This window comes from Theobroma cacao, chromosome 5 (genome assembly GCF_053813885.1).
Source record: "Theobroma cacao isolate CCN51 chromosome 5, ASM5381388v1, whole genome shotgun sequence".
Lineage (NCBI taxonomy): Eukaryota > Viridiplantae > Streptophyta > Magnoliopsida > Malvales > Malvaceae > Theobroma > Theobroma cacao.
This window is the reverse complement of record NC_142643.1, coordinates 35,195,135-35,213,888: the sequence shown is the minus strand read 5'-3', so window position 1 is coordinate 35,213,888 and position 18,754 is coordinate 35,195,135. Positions and strand designations below refer to the sequence as shown.

General features: G+C 30.9%; 1 protein-coding gene and 1 pseudogene across 1 annotated transcript; one reads left to right on the top strand and one right to left on the bottom strand.

Moving 5' to 3' along the window:
• Nucleotides 1–2,293: 2,293 nt before the first annotated feature.
• Nucleotides 2,294–2,799, top strand: LOC148762818 (large ribosomal subunit protein P3 pseudogene; annotated as a pseudogene).
• A 2,736-nt stretch (nt 2,800–5,535) lies between these two features.
• On the bottom strand, nt 5,536–18,709 carry LOC18609062 (DNA-directed RNA polymerase III subunit 2-like). The gene is made up of 17 exons (XM_088806637.1): nt 18,695–18,709; nt 14,252–14,332; nt 14,036–14,167; nt 13,904–13,948; nt 13,121–13,198; nt 12,913–13,052; nt 12,672–12,765; nt 11,589–11,713; nt 11,374–11,509; nt 11,157–11,287; nt 9,660–9,785; nt 9,519–9,574; nt 9,231–9,301; nt 8,378–8,462; nt 8,190–8,293; nt 6,952–7,080; nt 5,536–5,777 (listed from the first exon to the last, which is right to left on the bottom strand). Exons 1-17 carry the CDS (start codon nt 18,707–18,709, stop codon nt 5,727–5,729), a joined length of 1,599 nt encoding a protein of 532 aa, XP_088662763.1. The 3' UTR covers nt 5,536–5,726.
• Nucleotides 18,710–18,754: the final 45 nt, after the last annotated feature.

The following is an 18,754-nucleotide window of genomic DNA, read 5'->3' as shown; positions in this document are numbered from 1 at the left end:
TTCCAAATCAACATAACTCATCCCCAGAATGTTTATCAGATTATATGAGCATGGTGGTTCTCTAGTGATTATACAAAAAAAAAAGGACACATACGCACGTTAATGCCTTTATTTATTTTTTTGTTCTTATGGGTTGAAAGGAATGATGCGAAACATAGGAACCTTGGTATGTATCCTAACAGAGTGGTGTGGACAGTACTCACACTTATCAACCAATTATTTCATGGGAGGCAATTCCATCAGTGGCAATGGAGGAGAGATCTACAGATTGCTCAGGCATGGGGTCTAATATTTCAGCAGGCAGCCCCACATCCACCAAAAATATTCTCTTGGCATAAACCATCAGCAGGTGAGTTTAAGTTGAATGTTGATGGGAGTTGCAAGCATAATTTTCAGAATGCTGCTGCATGAGGACTTCTTCGAGATCATACAGGTACCATGATTTTTGGATTTTCTGAAAATTTTGGATCGTGTGATTCATTACAAGCAGAGTTAATGGCACTACACAGTGGCATACTTTTGTGTATTGAGTACAATGTTACTAGACTTTGGATAGAAATGGGCATAAAAGTAGTGGTACACATGATAAATGATGGTCATCAGGGATCCTCTAGGACTCGATATTTGCTTGCTTCCATTCGCAGATCCTTGAGTGGTATCTCTTTTTAGATTTTGCACATCCATAGAGAAAGAAACCAGGCAGCAGACCATCTCTCAAATTAGGGGCATACGCACCAGAACTTGCAAGTATTTTCACAAGTAGAAAGTCAGCTTAAAGGTATTCTTAGATTAGATAAAGTTAGTTTACTTCATGTTCGCTTCAAATGAATGTAAAGGAGTAGTACTCCTAATTTATTTTTCTTCTTTTGTTATGCACATAAATTTTTGTAATATGGAAGTGTTTCAATTTTATGACGATAGTAAAAAATATGGTCATAAAATGAAACACTCCACTCTAGGTACTTTTCTTATTTTCATTTCTTGTTTTAAATTTTAGTTTAGTTTATTGTCTCAATGTAATAGTAAGGAATATCTGTTTTACTGTAGCATCAAAAGTTATGCACGTAAAATGGTTTTCCTTACTCTAGGTGATTCTCTAAAACTTTCTTATGATCATGTAATTTGGAGGTACGGTTTCAGTCCCCCTCCTTTGTACTTTTTTATTTCATAATTAATAAAATTTAACAGGGTAGTTGGGCCCTGCGTGAATTTTTAGCATAAAAAAAAAGTATAGTATATATACCAACACTTAAATTGATTCATCTTAATCAAGATTTTCTTAATTTTAAACTATTTATGTAGATATCCTTTACCTTACTTCCTGCTCTGCCACCAAAATGGTATGTCAAGAAACTATGGTCCACAAACAAAGGTACTATTGATATCTAAAATTTTTCATATTATATTACAAATAGACCATTACGTAATAACAAATCAACATACAAGTATGGAAAAGAGTCATTCAGTGTCCAAATTATTGATATGCAGATGTTGCCCCACCAGTTAGCAATAAAGAGCAATGAAATCAAAGACTCAACCATAGCAGATATCAATATTGCTAACCCAACCAAAATACAAGTAGAAAAAGTATACCTCACAATATTAGAAACTTAATTGTCTAATAGAAATATACTAACAACTCAAACACGTTGTAGGAAACTAAATACAAAATCAAAGCAACAATTACTGATATTGATTGCTCTAATAGATGGTACTATAATTCTTATAATGAATGTGGAGTAGCATTGTGATTCAATGCTAGGAAATATTGGTGCACAAAAAATGAAGAAAAAGCACCACTGCCAACGTAAGCAAATTAAGAACCATTTATATCTTTTATTCCCATCATATAATAGATTAACATTTCACTCAACAGCTACATTACACAATAACTTATTCAAATGTCTACTATCCTTTAATTGTCAACGCTTGCACTAACTTGGTTCAGAATCCTCAACTGCCTTCTCATTGTCTTTCTATTGTCATTTATTGTGGTGATATATTATTAAAAAAAAATTATATTACATTAATATGTTTAAGAACTGATCTCAACCATAATCAAAGATAATTATTTCAAAATCTATTACATGATTCTGTATAGGGATGTCAACGGGTAGGGTATCCATTAATTTTGAAGTACCCGAACCCTAACCCTATTAAAAATTAAATACCCTAACCCTATTAACTACCTGAATAATTTAAAAATTACTACCCTAACCCTAACCCTAATATATTTTCACCACCCTATAATTACCCTAACCCGTTTAAATACCCCGATTAAATAAGAAAAACAATGAGAGTTTTCACTTTTGTTTTGCAAGAGCAGCGCCGAGGAATGGACTACCAAGCAGTTGGAGGGAGAACTTGAAGGTTCTGCTGCTTCTGCTTACAAGCTCTAGAGGAAACTCGTTCAGTATGCTGTCGCCGTTGACTCCTCTGGCGGCGTTACCTCCTCTTTCTCTCTCATCACTCCTAACTCTGCTGTTTTCCAGGTGATTATTGGAGGTGGCAAAGGCAGAGGTTTCTGAGGAAGAAAAGCTGCAGCTCCTGTTGGAGGCGTTGCCCCAGCGGCAGAAGCACCAGTAATTTAGGAGAAAAAGAAGGAAGAGAAAGTGGAGGAGAGTGACGATGAAGATATGGGATTCTCACTCTTCGATTAAGTGCCTTTCTGTCTATTACTTAGCAAGTTATTGTTTACATTTACATGTTTCTTTTCTTGGTTTATGCTACCCTAACTAGCATTGGGTTTTTTGAGTTAGGAATTTGACAATTTTATAAGTATGTGGTTTATCTTGAGCTTTTATTTTCAAATTCTTGTTTTGTTTCATATTTCCTTTTCCTCTTATGTCATTGATTTTATGGTCGATTAGCTATTGCTTTGGTATGGAAGAGAATTGAAAGAACAAATTAAGTTGAGAAATAAAGCTACTTCTGCCAAAAAAAATAAAAATAAAATATTTATAAATAGTAATCGGGTTCGAGTAACGGGTACCCAAGGCATGGTACCCGAACCCTACCCGAACTCGATTTGGGTAGTGAAATCACTACCTGAACCTTACTCGAACCCTTTTATTGAGTACTTTAACTCGGTATAACCGGGTAGGGTACCCATTGACATCCCTAATTCTGTAATACCCTTCTAGTCGTAATATTATCTTCTATGTGATCGTAAATAGATTATAAACAAAATTAACAAATTTTAACATAATATGTATTATTGACCGATGAATTCTTCTTTTTCACTCTTTAATCTCACGCATCAATTAATCAAATGTTTTACTTCCTTTATCAAGCACTTATTTTCAGTTTTTAATATTTAACAGAAAATCATGTATTATATCTTTTTGATTTTAGATACTGCATATAACTTATTGTGGAGAATCATATTAGACAAATGGAGTTGGTAGCCTTTGATACGCCAACAGAAAAGGTGGTTGGTGTAACAATTACAAAACTTGCAACACTTCTATCAGTCGCATGACACTACTTGAACCTGTCTAAGCATTGATCAAGCAAGCAAGGATTTTCACCATAGGTTAACAACTAGGGCAATCAAAACAGGAATTGCCAACTACAAAATGTTTGACTGTGATGAGCTATGAAGCCAAGAATGGCACACTCTAAGTTCTGCTGATGCTTCAGGATCGGCAACACCTCCAGCATTAATAAAACAACCAAAAAAACAACTTTTGCTATCACCGATCAAAAGCCATGTAGCTAAAGAACTTTTCTCAAAGTCTACACCATAGAAACAACCCGCTACCAGCAAAAGAGGAGAATCACCCACCAAGAAATACAAAACCAGGTACAATTGATATATTCCTCCATTTCTGATACATTATCCACATTACAAGTGTTAACCTGCTACATCAATTTTTCAACCTTCAAGATAGAATTAGCTTTGTGTGTGCTTATTGACTTAAGAGGTAATACATCTGAGTTCCCAACTACCAACTTAACTCATTTCTTCATCCAAATTATATAACGAATCTTCTACTAAACAACTATTTCAAGGCCTAAATAATTTAAAAATATTTTCTCCTACACTTTTCAACTCAAAAAGAAAAAAACACATGCTCTAAGATTGATTAAAAAATATTTATTTTGTATTTACCTTTATCATCTCAACTCCTATTAATCATGTCATTATTTCAATTTGTTAATATCTGATTTTTCTTTATTAATCCTCTCCCATATGGCCTTTCCTTTTCTATTTTTTACTTAATATTATTATCTAGATCAGCTTAATTCCTTAGCTGCTAAACTCTTTACCAAACCTAACTTTTTATTTCGCTTTTCCCATGTAGAGGATCTTTCAAAACAACCCAATCATCAAAAAACAGCCTCACTTGAAGAGTCTTTGCCCACCCCATAATATCAAGAAATTCTACAATCTCACTAATAATTATGACCCAGAGTATCTTATATTTTTTGTTTACAAGCAGCATGATAAATTGAACACTCTGATGTTAACTTTTATATATATATACAAAAATCTACAAAAACAAAGCAGCTGATTATGATCTTAATTTGTTCATGGGCATTAACTTTTTGCTAAGTGGGTGGGAATGAATGCATATGATTATAAACAACTATGATGTGCTCTTCCACTTTGAATTAAAAATTGTAGCAGCTTTTGTGTTTGTATATTTTTATATCAACACTTCGTTCAAAGTCTTTTACTTCACCCGAGAACAACGCGCAGACCCAATTCTAGCATTTATAATAAGAAGAAAACATTTGTTATAGAAAAAAACACTTCAAGACGAGAATAAATTAAAAAACAAAAGAAAAATAGTCAAAATACTGTTTTAATTTATGAATCACGTACCACCTTTTATTATCTTTACTTCTTCTTTTTTGGTTTCTCGATCTTCCTCTCTTTCTAATAACAATAATTCATTACATTAAAATTCTCTTCTTCTTTTTTTTCTAAAAAAATACATAATTCGAACAATATCTACTTTATATATTCTAAATATTTGAAATTATTTAGATTAAAAGAAACGGAAAAAAATGCAAGTAGTTTTAAAAGAAAAAAAAAAGAAAAGGAAATTCAATAATAGAAGAGGATCAGTTTTTTCTGTTTACGTTTTCCTTTCTTCTCCCACACAGCCTAGTGCCACAGCTTGAAATAACACTATCCATAATGGCTATTAATTTAACTTAACATGAAAGACTTTGATTCTGTGTTAACACACTAGACTGAAAATATTACCACCTATGATTTCGTCTCTGTAACTCTGCAAATGGACAATAAAAGAAAACTGTTGATATAGTAGTATCAAGCTCCCAAAAAGGAGAAGCAAAAAACATATCTGATCCGGATGTATTTGAATGATTACGAGATGTACTAAGAAAATATAAGATCATATGATGCAGCAAATGAATCAACCTTACATCATCCTTCATTGACAACTTCAAATCAAGAGCCAACTCCACTAAGGCAATCAATCTGATTTTTTCTTATATATACTTAAATACTCATTGCACAAAAGCCAAAAGAGCTGAATAAAATTACTAAATATGCATTTCTTTTTTCTTTTTTTTTTTTTTGATAATAAACTAACTATGAATAGCTAAAAAGGCTTTCTCCAGCGTTTGGCAAATCAATAGTATTGAACTAAACTAAAAACAAACATACAATTCCTACCAATAAAAAAATACAATCTAAGTATTTCAATTACACTGGAAAGAGATTCATACTCTATTGGGCTTCGACTGTCTTATGGTTCTGCTAAATTGATGCGAGGAACAATGTTCATTGATTGCAGTTCCTGAAAGCATGTCATTCGAAAGCATTTGATCAAATCACTGTGGCAAATAAATTATTGAAAATAAGATTGAAAGTAGAAAAAATATTTACTCCTGCTATCATCAATGAGGTTATTACAATAAAAATTTGAAATGAGAGACAATTCAGATTAACACACTATATAAATATTCCTTGGATGTTATCTAAAAAACTGCAGGTAGAGTTTTTCAACTTCACATATGAGATTAGATGATGATTTCCACGTCTCATCAAGCTATTTAAATGAACATATCACAACAATCTAACCCTTATGGAGTTTAAAAACTCCAACAATATTGTAAAAGAATAATAATCCATACCTCATGCAAAAACTACTGCTAGGTAAGTATTTTTACCACAATTATATTATGAAATTTCAAAGTCCACAGTGCCATTGCTTGGTCACTGTTATTTTCCATCTTGAATTCTTAATGAGAACAAGATTTTCTATTACCACTTGTTTTGAACGTTTTGCTTTCATTTCAAGAAAGCGGAAAGGTATATACTTTATCAAACATACAATTTGTTGTCAGCTTCCAAATTTCTCAAAACAAAAACCGTGATTTTGAAAACACAACAGTGCCAAGTAATGCCTCAATGTCAATCAAATTCCATCAATTTGCATTGTTGTTGCATTAGATGATAGCAAAGGACAAGGAATCTTGTCAGCAAACGACATCAAATCTTGAATAGACTAATTAATTCTCCAACCTGCATAATCATTTTTACCAAAGCTGTCCACAATTATTTACTGGGACAGATCACCAGCCCAGCATTGCTTAGTCAAAAGATGCAAATCCTGCCTTTAATAACTCATTAAAGGAGACATTCGAAAATTCGACACTAAACCTTTGAGACTTTAACTTTTCTCATAGTGAGCCTTGATTAGCAATAAAATGAAAAGCCTTCATTTACCAGTCAAACGTATCCATAAACTCATTCAAGTAAAAAGGATTCTCAAAAGAAGCACGTTTCTATATGCACATAAGACAATTAAAACACAATTAAGGAATAAGTCACTGAAACTTGCTCACATGAAATTCCCAACAAAATATCCAAGAAACAAGCTTCATCACATACAGAATTAGAACATTGAGTCAAAGATCTCATTTCTTATTCAATCATGCTAATAACCACAATCAAATGTCAAACCATACCTGAAATAAGAGCTTGCAAGCATATGGCAACTTAATCATAGAGATATTATCTCCATTACTACAGGAAGAACAAATCCCTCTTTTCAGCATATGACTGAAATATCCTAACAAACCACACTTTCTACAAACCTGTGTGAAAACTCCATAAATGTCAGGTACAATGGCTTTGATAAAATATGCAGAGAAAACTATTAAAGTATGCAATGAGTCTCTATTCTTGGTCAAATGTTCAAATGTGATCAAGACTTTGACTAGCTTAAATCAAGAGAAGCACAGGGCTAGTATAGTAGGGAAGCGTAAACAAACAGCTATGTTTGCTCTTCTTTTAGCCACCCTTCCCCTTTAAAGGTGAAGAGACTGGCAGATATTGAAATGAGATAAAACTACCATATATAGACGAAGAGGATATTTCAAAATAGGAAGAGAATGACTGTGCAATCTCGAAAAATATGGTGTGGAGATGAGTGTCATGAAGCTCTAATTGAGGCATCTTTGAGGGAGGAGAGCTAACAGAAGTGGAGAGAGAAAGGAGGAGCGATAACAGACAGACAAAAGAAACAAAAGAAAAGCCTTTACTTTTCACTTGTAACTTTTTTTTAATTTTAGTTTTTGCCACATAATTTCATGTAAAAATAAAAAGGTCAATATTTGTCACATCAACAAAGTTAACAGAGTTGGTTAACAAGGGCAGCAAATTTGAAACTAGTGGGATAACATTTTTCACAAATACCAAGTGCAGGAGTGATATGAGCAAATTTTGACAGCCAGCAATGTGACTTGGTAAAAGCACCATACTTAAAATTTCTTCCAAGATGTGTATAAATTAAAAACATTACCTAAGATTAGATATAATTAGGGTTTTAATTGTGGGAAGAAATATCACAAATAGATGAAAGGGCAAAGGTTTGTAGTATCACAGACTGGATTTTCTAAGAACACTACAGAAACAGCGTTTATGACTAAAAATAAGTCAAAATCATACATGTTAAAGCTTAATTGAATTTTGCCAAAAGTTGGTCACAGATCTAATAGAAGATCTTCATCCTGTAAAGAAGTGATCTATGACAAGAAAACTTTCTAAATGCTAAAGCGTTACTTATGTTTTTCCCAATTTGTTAATAAGCCTTCTAACAAAGACACTGATGTGCAGTTTGGTGATTGAAAAACTCACAACAAAACTATAAGTTTCCCGAGTTTGATAACTGATTCAACAAAGTGCAAAAGCATTGAGCTGTTACCTGAACTTCAAAAGGATCACTAGAGATCATTAGGCGCTCAAAAATCAACAGGCTAGCTCCATAAGAAATCAGGCAATCACGTTCCATTTCTCCAACACGCAGTCCTAGAAAACAAATAGCTATTATAATATATAATCCTTCAGTAAAACACAAATGGAGAAATTTTCTATCTATGTATAAATAAAAACCTCCATTTCCGGCTCTGCCTTCAGTAGGCTGCCTAGTTAGCATAACTCGGGGCCCACTGCCTCTGGCATGGATTTTATCCAGAACATAATCATCATTAAAAGTATCATGAGCAAATATAAGTCAAAGCCTTGGGCTTCCACTAGCTAAATTAATATTGAATGCATTACAAATTACTTAAGTATATATTTATTTTCATTATAAGCTGAATGTTCAGATAAGTGCTGCTGTGCAACTGACGAAAGGTGACAGAGGGAGGACATCGGCAGTTGTTGCAGTGATGGAATTTGATTTATTGGATGGTTTGACTATTTCTTAAGAAATATTTTTTCCTGATGAGTGTGTCTTTTGGCTTGTATAAGTGTTTGGAATACAATCAAATAAAGGAAATTTTTTTTATGTTTCTTTTTTGATGGCTGGTATGGTGCTTGAAAGGCAAAAATATATGTTAAGAAAGGTGAAAAAGTGAGAATTATGTGGAGAGAGAGAGAGAGAGAGAGAGAGAGAGGGAGAAAGAAAGAAAGAAAAATTAAATTATCATTTGGCTAAAAAATTTACAAGTCATTTTTTATCGAAATGCCATGCTATCCACCAAGTCATCACCTTAATGACAGTAAGTTAGCAAAGGTATTAATCTTATTAGTTTAATAATTCATAGAAGTATAGATATTTAGTTAAATAAAATTGAAGAAAAGGGATTAAAGTAACATTTGATGAAATTAGAGGGACCAAAATTAAACTTAGACCTGCAGTTTCTTTCACCAAATAAATTATCAGAATGTCTTTGACCCAGGACCAAGAGCTAGGATTATCAACAACTAAGAGTTGCATACTGTAATGGGATGAAAATCTCACCATATGTTTTAATTTCTGGTAGTAAATTGGCCCCATGAAGATATATGCTTGTAGTGGGCAACCTGTGATACCTGGCTCAAATTTAGAAGTATCAGGACGCATATGTATACACCCACCAATACACATGTCTATGCATGTTTTATCCACATTTTACACATTATGCAAAGTGCAAGAGACGAGAGACCACAGGTTGCTCTTGTAACCTGAAAAATGTGTAAAATGATGCTTTTCAAATGTCTAGTACTCAACATTTATTTACTTCAGGTGGGATGAAATAAGAAGCAAAACCTGAGTAAAGGAAGTCCTTGCCGTTGTAGCTAAAACCACGCTTCACAAGTGTTTCACTGTCACAAAGCAGGGAAAAGTTCCGAGAACTGAAATTTGAAATATTTGGATATTAAAGTCATATGTTGGGAAGCAGTAATCCACCTTATAGCTTCAACCCTGTCTGCATGACCACTCGCTTCTCCAAAGGCACTTCCATAATAAAACCTACCACACGAAACTCCAGCTTTACCCCCAAGAAGCTCTATCATCTTACCTATTGTCATCCGACTGATTATAAAGAAGAATATCAGTAAAAAATAAATCTACTGAGTGATGCCAATTAAACCTATATAAATAAAACTGGTATTGCAACCTCTGAAGAACAAAGCATATAAGTAATTTCAGTACATACAAGGACAGAGCCAGATGGGCTACCCCTCCTTGCTTTTCCAAATCCTACTTTTGCCTAAGAGGTCATTCTAAGTTTTTTTTTTTCTTTCCTTAACTTGGTCCACCTTGGCCTTTCCAAACTATATTTAGCCCCATTGAGGTTTTCTCAGTTATTTTTACTTGCCCCCTTGATTAATCAAATTCTTCACACAACCATTCAAATTTCAATTTATTTTACCAAAGTCTTGATTACTTCTCAACTTTCTAATCAATAATTACCATGGTGAACTTTTTTAACCTTTCACAAAATTCCTTTGTACAAGTACTCCATGATGCATTTAATTTCTCAATTACATTGCTACACACAAAGTTATCTTCTCATACAAATACTTAATGTTGATTTTTTTTCTTTTTCTAAAGTTATTTTCTTGTATGGTACTGTCCTATATTTTGTATATAGTATTAATAAAACGAAATACAATGTATACAATAACTTGCTTTAAGTCTATACTATGCTCAAGAATACAAACTTACTATAATTTCAATATATTTAAATACATACAATAATGTACATAAATAATTTCATTAATGACATCAACAAAATAAAAGATATCATAAATTTAGTTATTATGCACCTAAAACTTGGTCACTCCACCACTCTCCCCCCCCCAAAAAAAAAGAAAAAAAAGAAAAGAGAACCTTAGCTACCATAATTGATGCGAGAGAAAAGAGTCAAATGCAGCCCAATTGCGGAATTGCACACTCACACATTTACATTTGCACATCCAAATTTTCTATGCACTTTGCATGCAATCAGTTTATCAACATTTTACTGATCTGTGTAAATTCCTCTATAATATTTTACATGGTATTTTCGACCTAGCATGCAGTTTTAGAAGGAGCACCTTATGCCATTCTGTCTTATCTTTTTTAAATTATAAATTTTGCATTTCTTTAGTATCAGAAATTGAATTTTTTACTTGAAAATATGAGGAAATGTTTTAAATTAAAATTTTAAGGACTTACTAGAAAAGGAGACATTCATTTTGGAACTCCTAAAATTAAGTGTTAGGTACTTGGTGTGTGGAAATTTATCTTTTTCAGTAATAGTGTTTGTTCCATGTGTGCAAAGAAACCACTCTTAATTGCGAAATATGCACACAAAAGCATTTGGGCTACTGCATGATGCTTACTGGTCTCTAAATGCTTAAATGCTTCAGAATAAATGCCATGATCAGTACATTAGTATGACAAAGCAAAAGAAAATACCTTGGAAAACCATGAGGATTCATGATTAAATCAGGACAGATGCCAGTTTCAGAAAATGGGAAATCTTCCTGTTGAATGATGGTGCCACAAACACCTTTCTGCCCATGTCTGCTACTAAATTTGTCACCAACCTGAATGAACAAGTATAACATGAGAGTCGGCCAAATGTTCATGATAAACAAATTATTTCAAAAGGAAATCAAACTATATTTCATACCTCCGGTCTACGTGTATGGCGAATTATAAACTTGATACATAAATTCTCACTCTTATCAGAGCAAAAGGCAACTCTATCTACCACACAAGACTCTCCCTCGGGACCTTTAAATGTTTGTTTAGCAGGTTTATATCCACTGCATATTGCTAATCAGGTAAAAAACATAGGTAAACTAAACCACCAATAAAAATGGCCACATGAAAGAAACAACTCACATATCTTGCTGTCCATCTGCGGGGACACGTTGCCCTGTGGTATGAATAGGAGATTCCTTATTGATATAGATGTCATTTGGCTTAATTATCTCCCCAGGAGCAGCAAGTCCATCATCATCCAGTATCTATAATAAAGAAACAATGTGCCAGACAAGAGAAGTCTAAGCAGTAAGATTGGAAGTCATCACCAGATTACACAACAAGACAAGTAATGGGAATCCTAGAAACAGTGTTTTCATTTCATGCAGAATATGAATGAGACTCCTAATTATTATAGATGTTATATCCCCAGGAGCAGCAAGTCCATCATCATCCAATATCTATATGAAAATCTATAACCAGAAAAGAGAACACTTAGCACTAAGATTTAATGCAATCACCTATTGTAAAACAGGATAAGAAATGGGCATCCTAGAAATAGTGCTTCCCTTGCATGCAAGATTTTGACAGTGAGAATTATGCAAATCACCCTATAGTAACAAGAAACATGGTTAAATCACCTATCATTTTAAGGAGTTGAGTATAATGGCACAATGGAGTGTGCTTAGTTTGAAAAATTCCATATGATCTTAAACTCTGCCATTTGCAGGTCTTTTTCACTGCTATTGAGGGTAAAGCATATATGCTCAAAAGGACATGACCACTCTCCCATAATAGCTGATACTGGTTAGGTTCGGAGAATGTTTCTGCTGATTAGAAAATAAAAATATTATTTCCAAGAATTGCAGTGTGTTGCATGCAAGTGGATAGCTGGCATATTTACAGAGTGCTAAGAAGGCTAAAATTGCTAGGAGACAACTGAACAGGCTCAACAACAAAAAGAGGAGAATCAAGAAAGACCAAAAAGAGAAAGAGCAAAAATCAAGTTTAAAAAGGCAATAAGAAATCAAACAAAGTGAACAAGCAAGAAAGGGAGAACAAAGCAAAAATTGCCACCAAACATACATGAAGACATGTTAAATCATTTGTCATAGTAAGCAATTATGGTGTGAGGATACCTGAATGATGCCATAGAGAGATGCAAAATACAGAATCCATTAGAATGAAGTGGGAAAACTACATAAATGCACCATCATGTGTTACCTGCATCCTTTCTGAACCAGGTCCTGTTCTTTGTGGCCTAAGTACTCTATCTGATGTACCGTTCTCATAATTCTTCTGATAAATGGCAGTGTAACTGTTCAATGGAGAATATCTGACGTGAGCAAACTGGAGTCTCTAAACTCAAGTGGGATCTCAAAATGCACAAACACAACAAAGGATTACAATGTTGCAACCAGAAGGAAGAAAAGAAATAAAATCAACAAGTTACAAAACAGTTTACCTCTTCATGACAATACAACGACCAAACCCACGATCCAGAGATGACTTGTTCATCACAATAGCATCCTCTATATCATAGCCACTATAACTCATCACAGCAACAGTAGCATTCTGACCAGCTCCAAGCTTATCATATCCAACCTGGGAGCAAAGTATTTAGTTATCGCACATACTGATGTACCACCCTCAAAAACACACTGCATGCTTACCAGCTCAATTGTCCTTGTTGTCAATAAAGGCCGTTGAGGATAAAGCAACAGGTAAAGTACGGAGTCCATTCGAGAAAACTGTAATTTCAAATAGCAAACTTATAAAAAAAAAAAAATCAAGAACACTGAAAGAAAAGATACAACGAACTACAACTCTTTATCCTGCCAATGACCAATTAAAGAAATCTAAAAGACTCAAACTAACAGTCTTAACATCTCAGACAGAAACAGCCGAACAAAACATTCCAACAGAAGGAAAAAGAACTGAAACACAACAAATGCAATGAGGACATGTAGCATAAAAAATTTGGTAATAAATTGACATTCTCCTTATGGAACAAGAGATTTACTCTCAAGCAATTTTCTCCTTTTATATTTATTGTTTTGATTTTTTTTTTTTTTTGGGTGGGGGGGTTGCTGAAAAGAAAAGGGAATCTGTTGACTATCAATGGCAACATTTTAAAATGTTTCATAATAATAACAAAAGCTTACAGGGCATAGCTATTGTACCAAAGATCAAATACTGTAAATATCCAGGTAAGTACAAGTTTTCACATTAGTGCATATAGGCTATGTAATACATTTGAATTGCAATATGACAATATTTACATTAGCACAACAAGACTTTTGCAGACATAAAACTGGCCTCATATCTTCATAAACACAGCTAAAGCATGTTGCTTTACATGATGCAATGCCATCACCAATCCAGAATACAACAATCCTGTACAGGAAAGGGGAAACAAAATTTTGTTACCACAAAATATAAGAAAGAGTACTTGCCTGGTTGTATGCAATGCTTCCCATAGCTTGCTTACCCATAGCACACTATATATAAACACACACATAGCATAAGACTTAAATGTCATAAAAAGAGAAAATCACTGAATTGCATATTAAAACGATAGACAAAACCTGATAGGTATTTCTTGGTGACTGATTATGATGAGGATATGGAATTAACCCAGCACAGACGCCTAAGATGGTGAAAGGCTCTATCTCAATATGGGTTGTTTCAGATGTGGCCTCTCCCTCATATAATGCAATCTAAATATGAAGAAAGGGGATAATCATGCCTTGAGATTCACAATCTGTCAATTACAACTTAACAAATAATAGATGAAAACAGACCAGGGCATTGTTCTGTTCATTAACATCAAGATACTCAATCAACCCTCCACGAACAAAGTCTTGGAAAGTATGAATTCCATCCTATATGAGCACAAAAGAGTGAATCAAGACTTTAATAACATTTCTTAATTTAATTCAATTAAAATTATTATTATTATGACTTGTTAAGTTAAATCTCATTAGTTTATGTTAATATTTTAATAATATCTATTTTACCTTTATAATTTTTTAATTAATTCTTCCTGCTTTATGTTAAAGTTTTTCAACTACTAACTTTCACAATAATTATTTTTATCTTTATTATTATTCATTCATAGATTAAAACTTGTAAGCCATAAAATACTTTAAACTTAAGAATAAAAATTTTAATGTTTAATTTTTCAAAATTTATGTTTATTTAACATAATTAAATTATTACGTTAAATCTCATACATTTACGTTAATATTTTGACAATTCTTATTCCACCTTTATAATTTTTATTACTTTATGTCAAAGTTTCTCAACTACTAATTTTCACTATAATTATTTTTATCTTTACTATTATTCATGCAAAGATTAAAATTCGTCAGCAATAAAACATTTTAAATTCGAAAATAACAATTTAAATGTTTAATTTTTTAAAAAATTATATTTATTTGACATAATTGACTTATTATGTTAAATCTTATATATTTACGTCAATATTTTGATAATTCTTTTTCCACTTTTATAATATTTTAGGTTAATTCTTATCACTTTACCTCAAAGGTTTTTCAACTACTAATTAATATTATAATTATTTTATCTTTACTATTTCTCATTCATATATTAAAATTTATAAGTCGTAAAACACTTTAAATTCAAGAGAAAAAAGTTAAATGTTTAATTTTCTCAAAAATTATGTTTATTTGACATAATTGACTTATTATGTTAAATCTCACACATTTACGTCAATATTTTGATAATATTTGTTTTACTTTTATAATTTTTTACGTTAATTCTTGATACTTTACGTCAAAATTTTTGAACTACTAATATTTATTATAATTATTTTAATCCTTACTATTAAAATTTGTAAGTTGGTACATACTTTAAACTTGAGATTAAAATTTCAAATATTTAATTTCTCAAAAAATTATGTTTATTTAATATAATTAACTTGTTATATTAAATATCACACTTTTACGTCAATATTTTGACAATACTTATTCCACTTTTATAATTTTTTATGTTAATTCGTGTAGCTTTACGTCAAGATTTTTTAACTACTAATTTCACAATAATTATTTTTATCCTTACTATTATTCATTTTCTTATTAAATTTTGTAAGCTGTTATATACTTTAAACTCGAGAATAAAAATTTAAATGTTTAATTTCTCAAAAAAATTATGCTTATTTGACATAATTAACTAATTACATTAAATCTCACATGTTAACACCAATATTTTGACAATACTTATTCTACTTTTATAATTTTTTACATTAATTCCTACTACTTTATGTCAGCGTTTTTCAACTACTAATTTTCACTATAATTCGTTTTATCCTTACTATTATTTTCATTTAAAGATTAAAATTTGTAAGCCGTTACATACATTAAATTCGAGAATAAAAATTTAAATATTTAATTTCTTAAAAAATTATGTTTATTTGATATAATTAACTTGTTACATTAAATCTCACAAATTTTCGTTAATATTTTAACAATCTTTGTTCCACTTTTATAATTTTTTACATTAATTTTTACTATTTTTTGTAAAAGTTTTTCAACTACTAATTTTTACTATAATTACTTTTATCTTTACTATTTTTTATTTATATATTAAAATTTTAAAATTGTTAAATAATTTAAACTCTAGAATATAAATTTAAATATTTAATTTTTCAAAAAAATTATACTTATTTGACATAATTGATTTATTACGTGAAATTTCACACATTTATGTCAATATATTGATAATGCTTATTTAACCTTTATAACTTTTTATATTAATTCTTACTATTTTATGTCAAAGTTTTTCAATTAATAATTTTCACTTAAAACATAATATTTAGGAAAGCTAAACATTTAAATATTTATACTACCCTGTTGGTAGATTTTTGTACTTCTTTAATGAAATATATACTACTTGCTTTAAAAAAAAACATTTAAATTGATTTTCTCAAGTTTAAAGTATATAATAACTTTCAAATTTTAATCTATAAATGAATAAAAGTAAAGATAAAAAGAATTATAGTGAAAATTAGTAATTTGAAATCATTGACATGAAATAGTAAAAAGTAATGTAAGGAATTATAAACATGGAACAATATAAAATATTAACATAAACGTGTGAGATTTATCTTAACAATTAATGAAGTCAAATAAATATAATTTTTTGGAAAAGTAAACATTTAAATCATTATTTTTTAGTTTAAAATATTTAACGGTTTACAAATTTTAATTTATAAATGAAAAATAGTAAGGAGAAAAATAATTATAAATATGGAACAATATAAAATAGTAAGGAGAAAAATAGTAAGAAGTAATGTAAAGAATTATAAATATGGAACAATATAAAATATTAACATAAACGTGTGAGATTTATCCTAACAATTAATGAAGTCAAATAAATATAATTTTTTGGAAAAGTAAACATTTAAATCGTTATTTTGAGTTTAAAGTATTTAACGGTTTACAAATTTTAATTTATAAATGAAAAATAGTAAGGAGAAAAATAATTATAGTGAAAATTAGCAGTTGAAAAACTTTGACATAAAATTGTAAGAATTAATATAAAAAATAATAAAAGTGGAATAAGTATTATCAAAATATTGACTTAATGTGTGAGATTTAACGTAATAAGTCAATTAAATTAAAATAAATATAATTTTTGGAGCAATTAAAGATATAAATTTTTATTCTCGTGTTTAAAGTATTTTATAACTTACAAATTTTAATCTATGAATTAATAATAGTAAGAATAAAAATAATTATAGAGTAAATTAATAGTTGAAAAACGTTGAGGTAATGCAGTAAGAATCAATGTAAAAATTTATAAAGGTGGAACAATAATGGTCATAATATTGATATAAATATATGAGATTTAATGTAACAAGTCAATTATGTCAAATAAATATAATTTTTTAAAAAATTAAACATTTAAACTTTTATTCTCAAGTTTAAAGTGTAAAGCCCAACCTTATAAAATACTTGTCATGACATACACGTGATGGATAGCATGTTTACATGCTAAGAGAGTCTCGAAAAATTTACAAAAGTTGATATTGTAACTAGAGGAACAACAAAGTTGATTTAAGCCTCGAACTAGATCAAATAGAGATTTTAGAGTGAAATTGAAAATTTTACAGTTAAGGAATGACTTAAAATGGTGATTCGAAGTTCGAGGATTAATTTGGAGTCAAATCAGAATTTTCACTATCTAGGGGTAAAATGGTAATTTTTCTACCTGAGGATAAAATTGAAATATTGAAAGACTTTTTTGATTAAGATTGATCACATTTGACTCATTGGAGTATAATTTGAGGTTGATAAGTGAAAAAGTTATAATTTCGATATTTTTTGAGCATAGGGGCAAAATGGTAATTTTATCACTCTAGGGGCAAAACAGTAATTTTTCACCACCAGGACACTTGTCCAGCACATGGTCTTCCCTTATCCTCATTTTGACCTTTAACTAATCATGTGGTAGAGATAAAAGGTTTAAAATTTTTAAAGTTTTAAAAATGGACCAATGGAAACATGCCATGTGTCAAGCCAGGATATTTTATTATTTTCTATTAAAATCAGCCCATATTTATCCCATTCTTCTTCTCCATATTCGGCCAAGACAAAAGGAAAGAAACAAAAAACAAGAACAAAACCTAGGTGGAGGATTTCAAGAGAAAAAGTGTGGAAAATCAAGGAAAACAAGTGAAAAATGTACGATTTTTCAATTTAAACTTGAAATCTATTTTCCTTAAGCATTTCTCCTTATTTTTCATGGTTAAATTACATGTTTTCATGATGAATTCATGACTGGTCAAAATGGGTATGGAGAGAGAAAGATGTTGGATTGAATTGATTTTAAGATATGTTAGTGTTTTTAGTTAGTTTAGCATATTTAGAAGCAAAACAACAAGAAAAGAATCCATTTTCCCCATGAATCTTCATTGGCCAAATCTTCCTTAATGTGTGTGGGTGATGGATTGTTATTATTTCAAGAGAAATGGCTTAGAAAATGATGAATAATGGTGAGAAAAAATTAAGTAGGAAAAATCACGGTGTTAGTGCACTATAATGGCCAAATTTTTCCATGAAGAAATGGGAGGGTTTTGATGCTAAAATTGGTGTTATTTGAATAATGTTTGGTGAATTGAGGCATTAGAAAAGAAATGGAATAATTTGGGATTAAATTGGATGCGTTAGCAATTAATCGGGTGATAAGTCGAATTAGGCCAATACTGGGGATTAGATGGTTACCAGTGCATTTTGCATTTCATATCATGCATTAGTAGTCTAAATTAGTTTAAATTCAATTTA

Coding starts and splice junctions, on each gene's coding strand:
- LOC18609062 (XM_088806637.1), bottom strand. Junction 12,766..12,912: donor CGTTGTATTGTCATGAAGAG/GTAAACTGTTTT, acceptor TCCATTGAACAG/TTACACTGCCATTTATCAGA. Junction 9,786..11,156: donor AATCCTCATGGTTTTCCAAG/GTATTTTCTTTT, acceptor CTTTATAATCAG/TCGGATGACAATAGGTAAGA.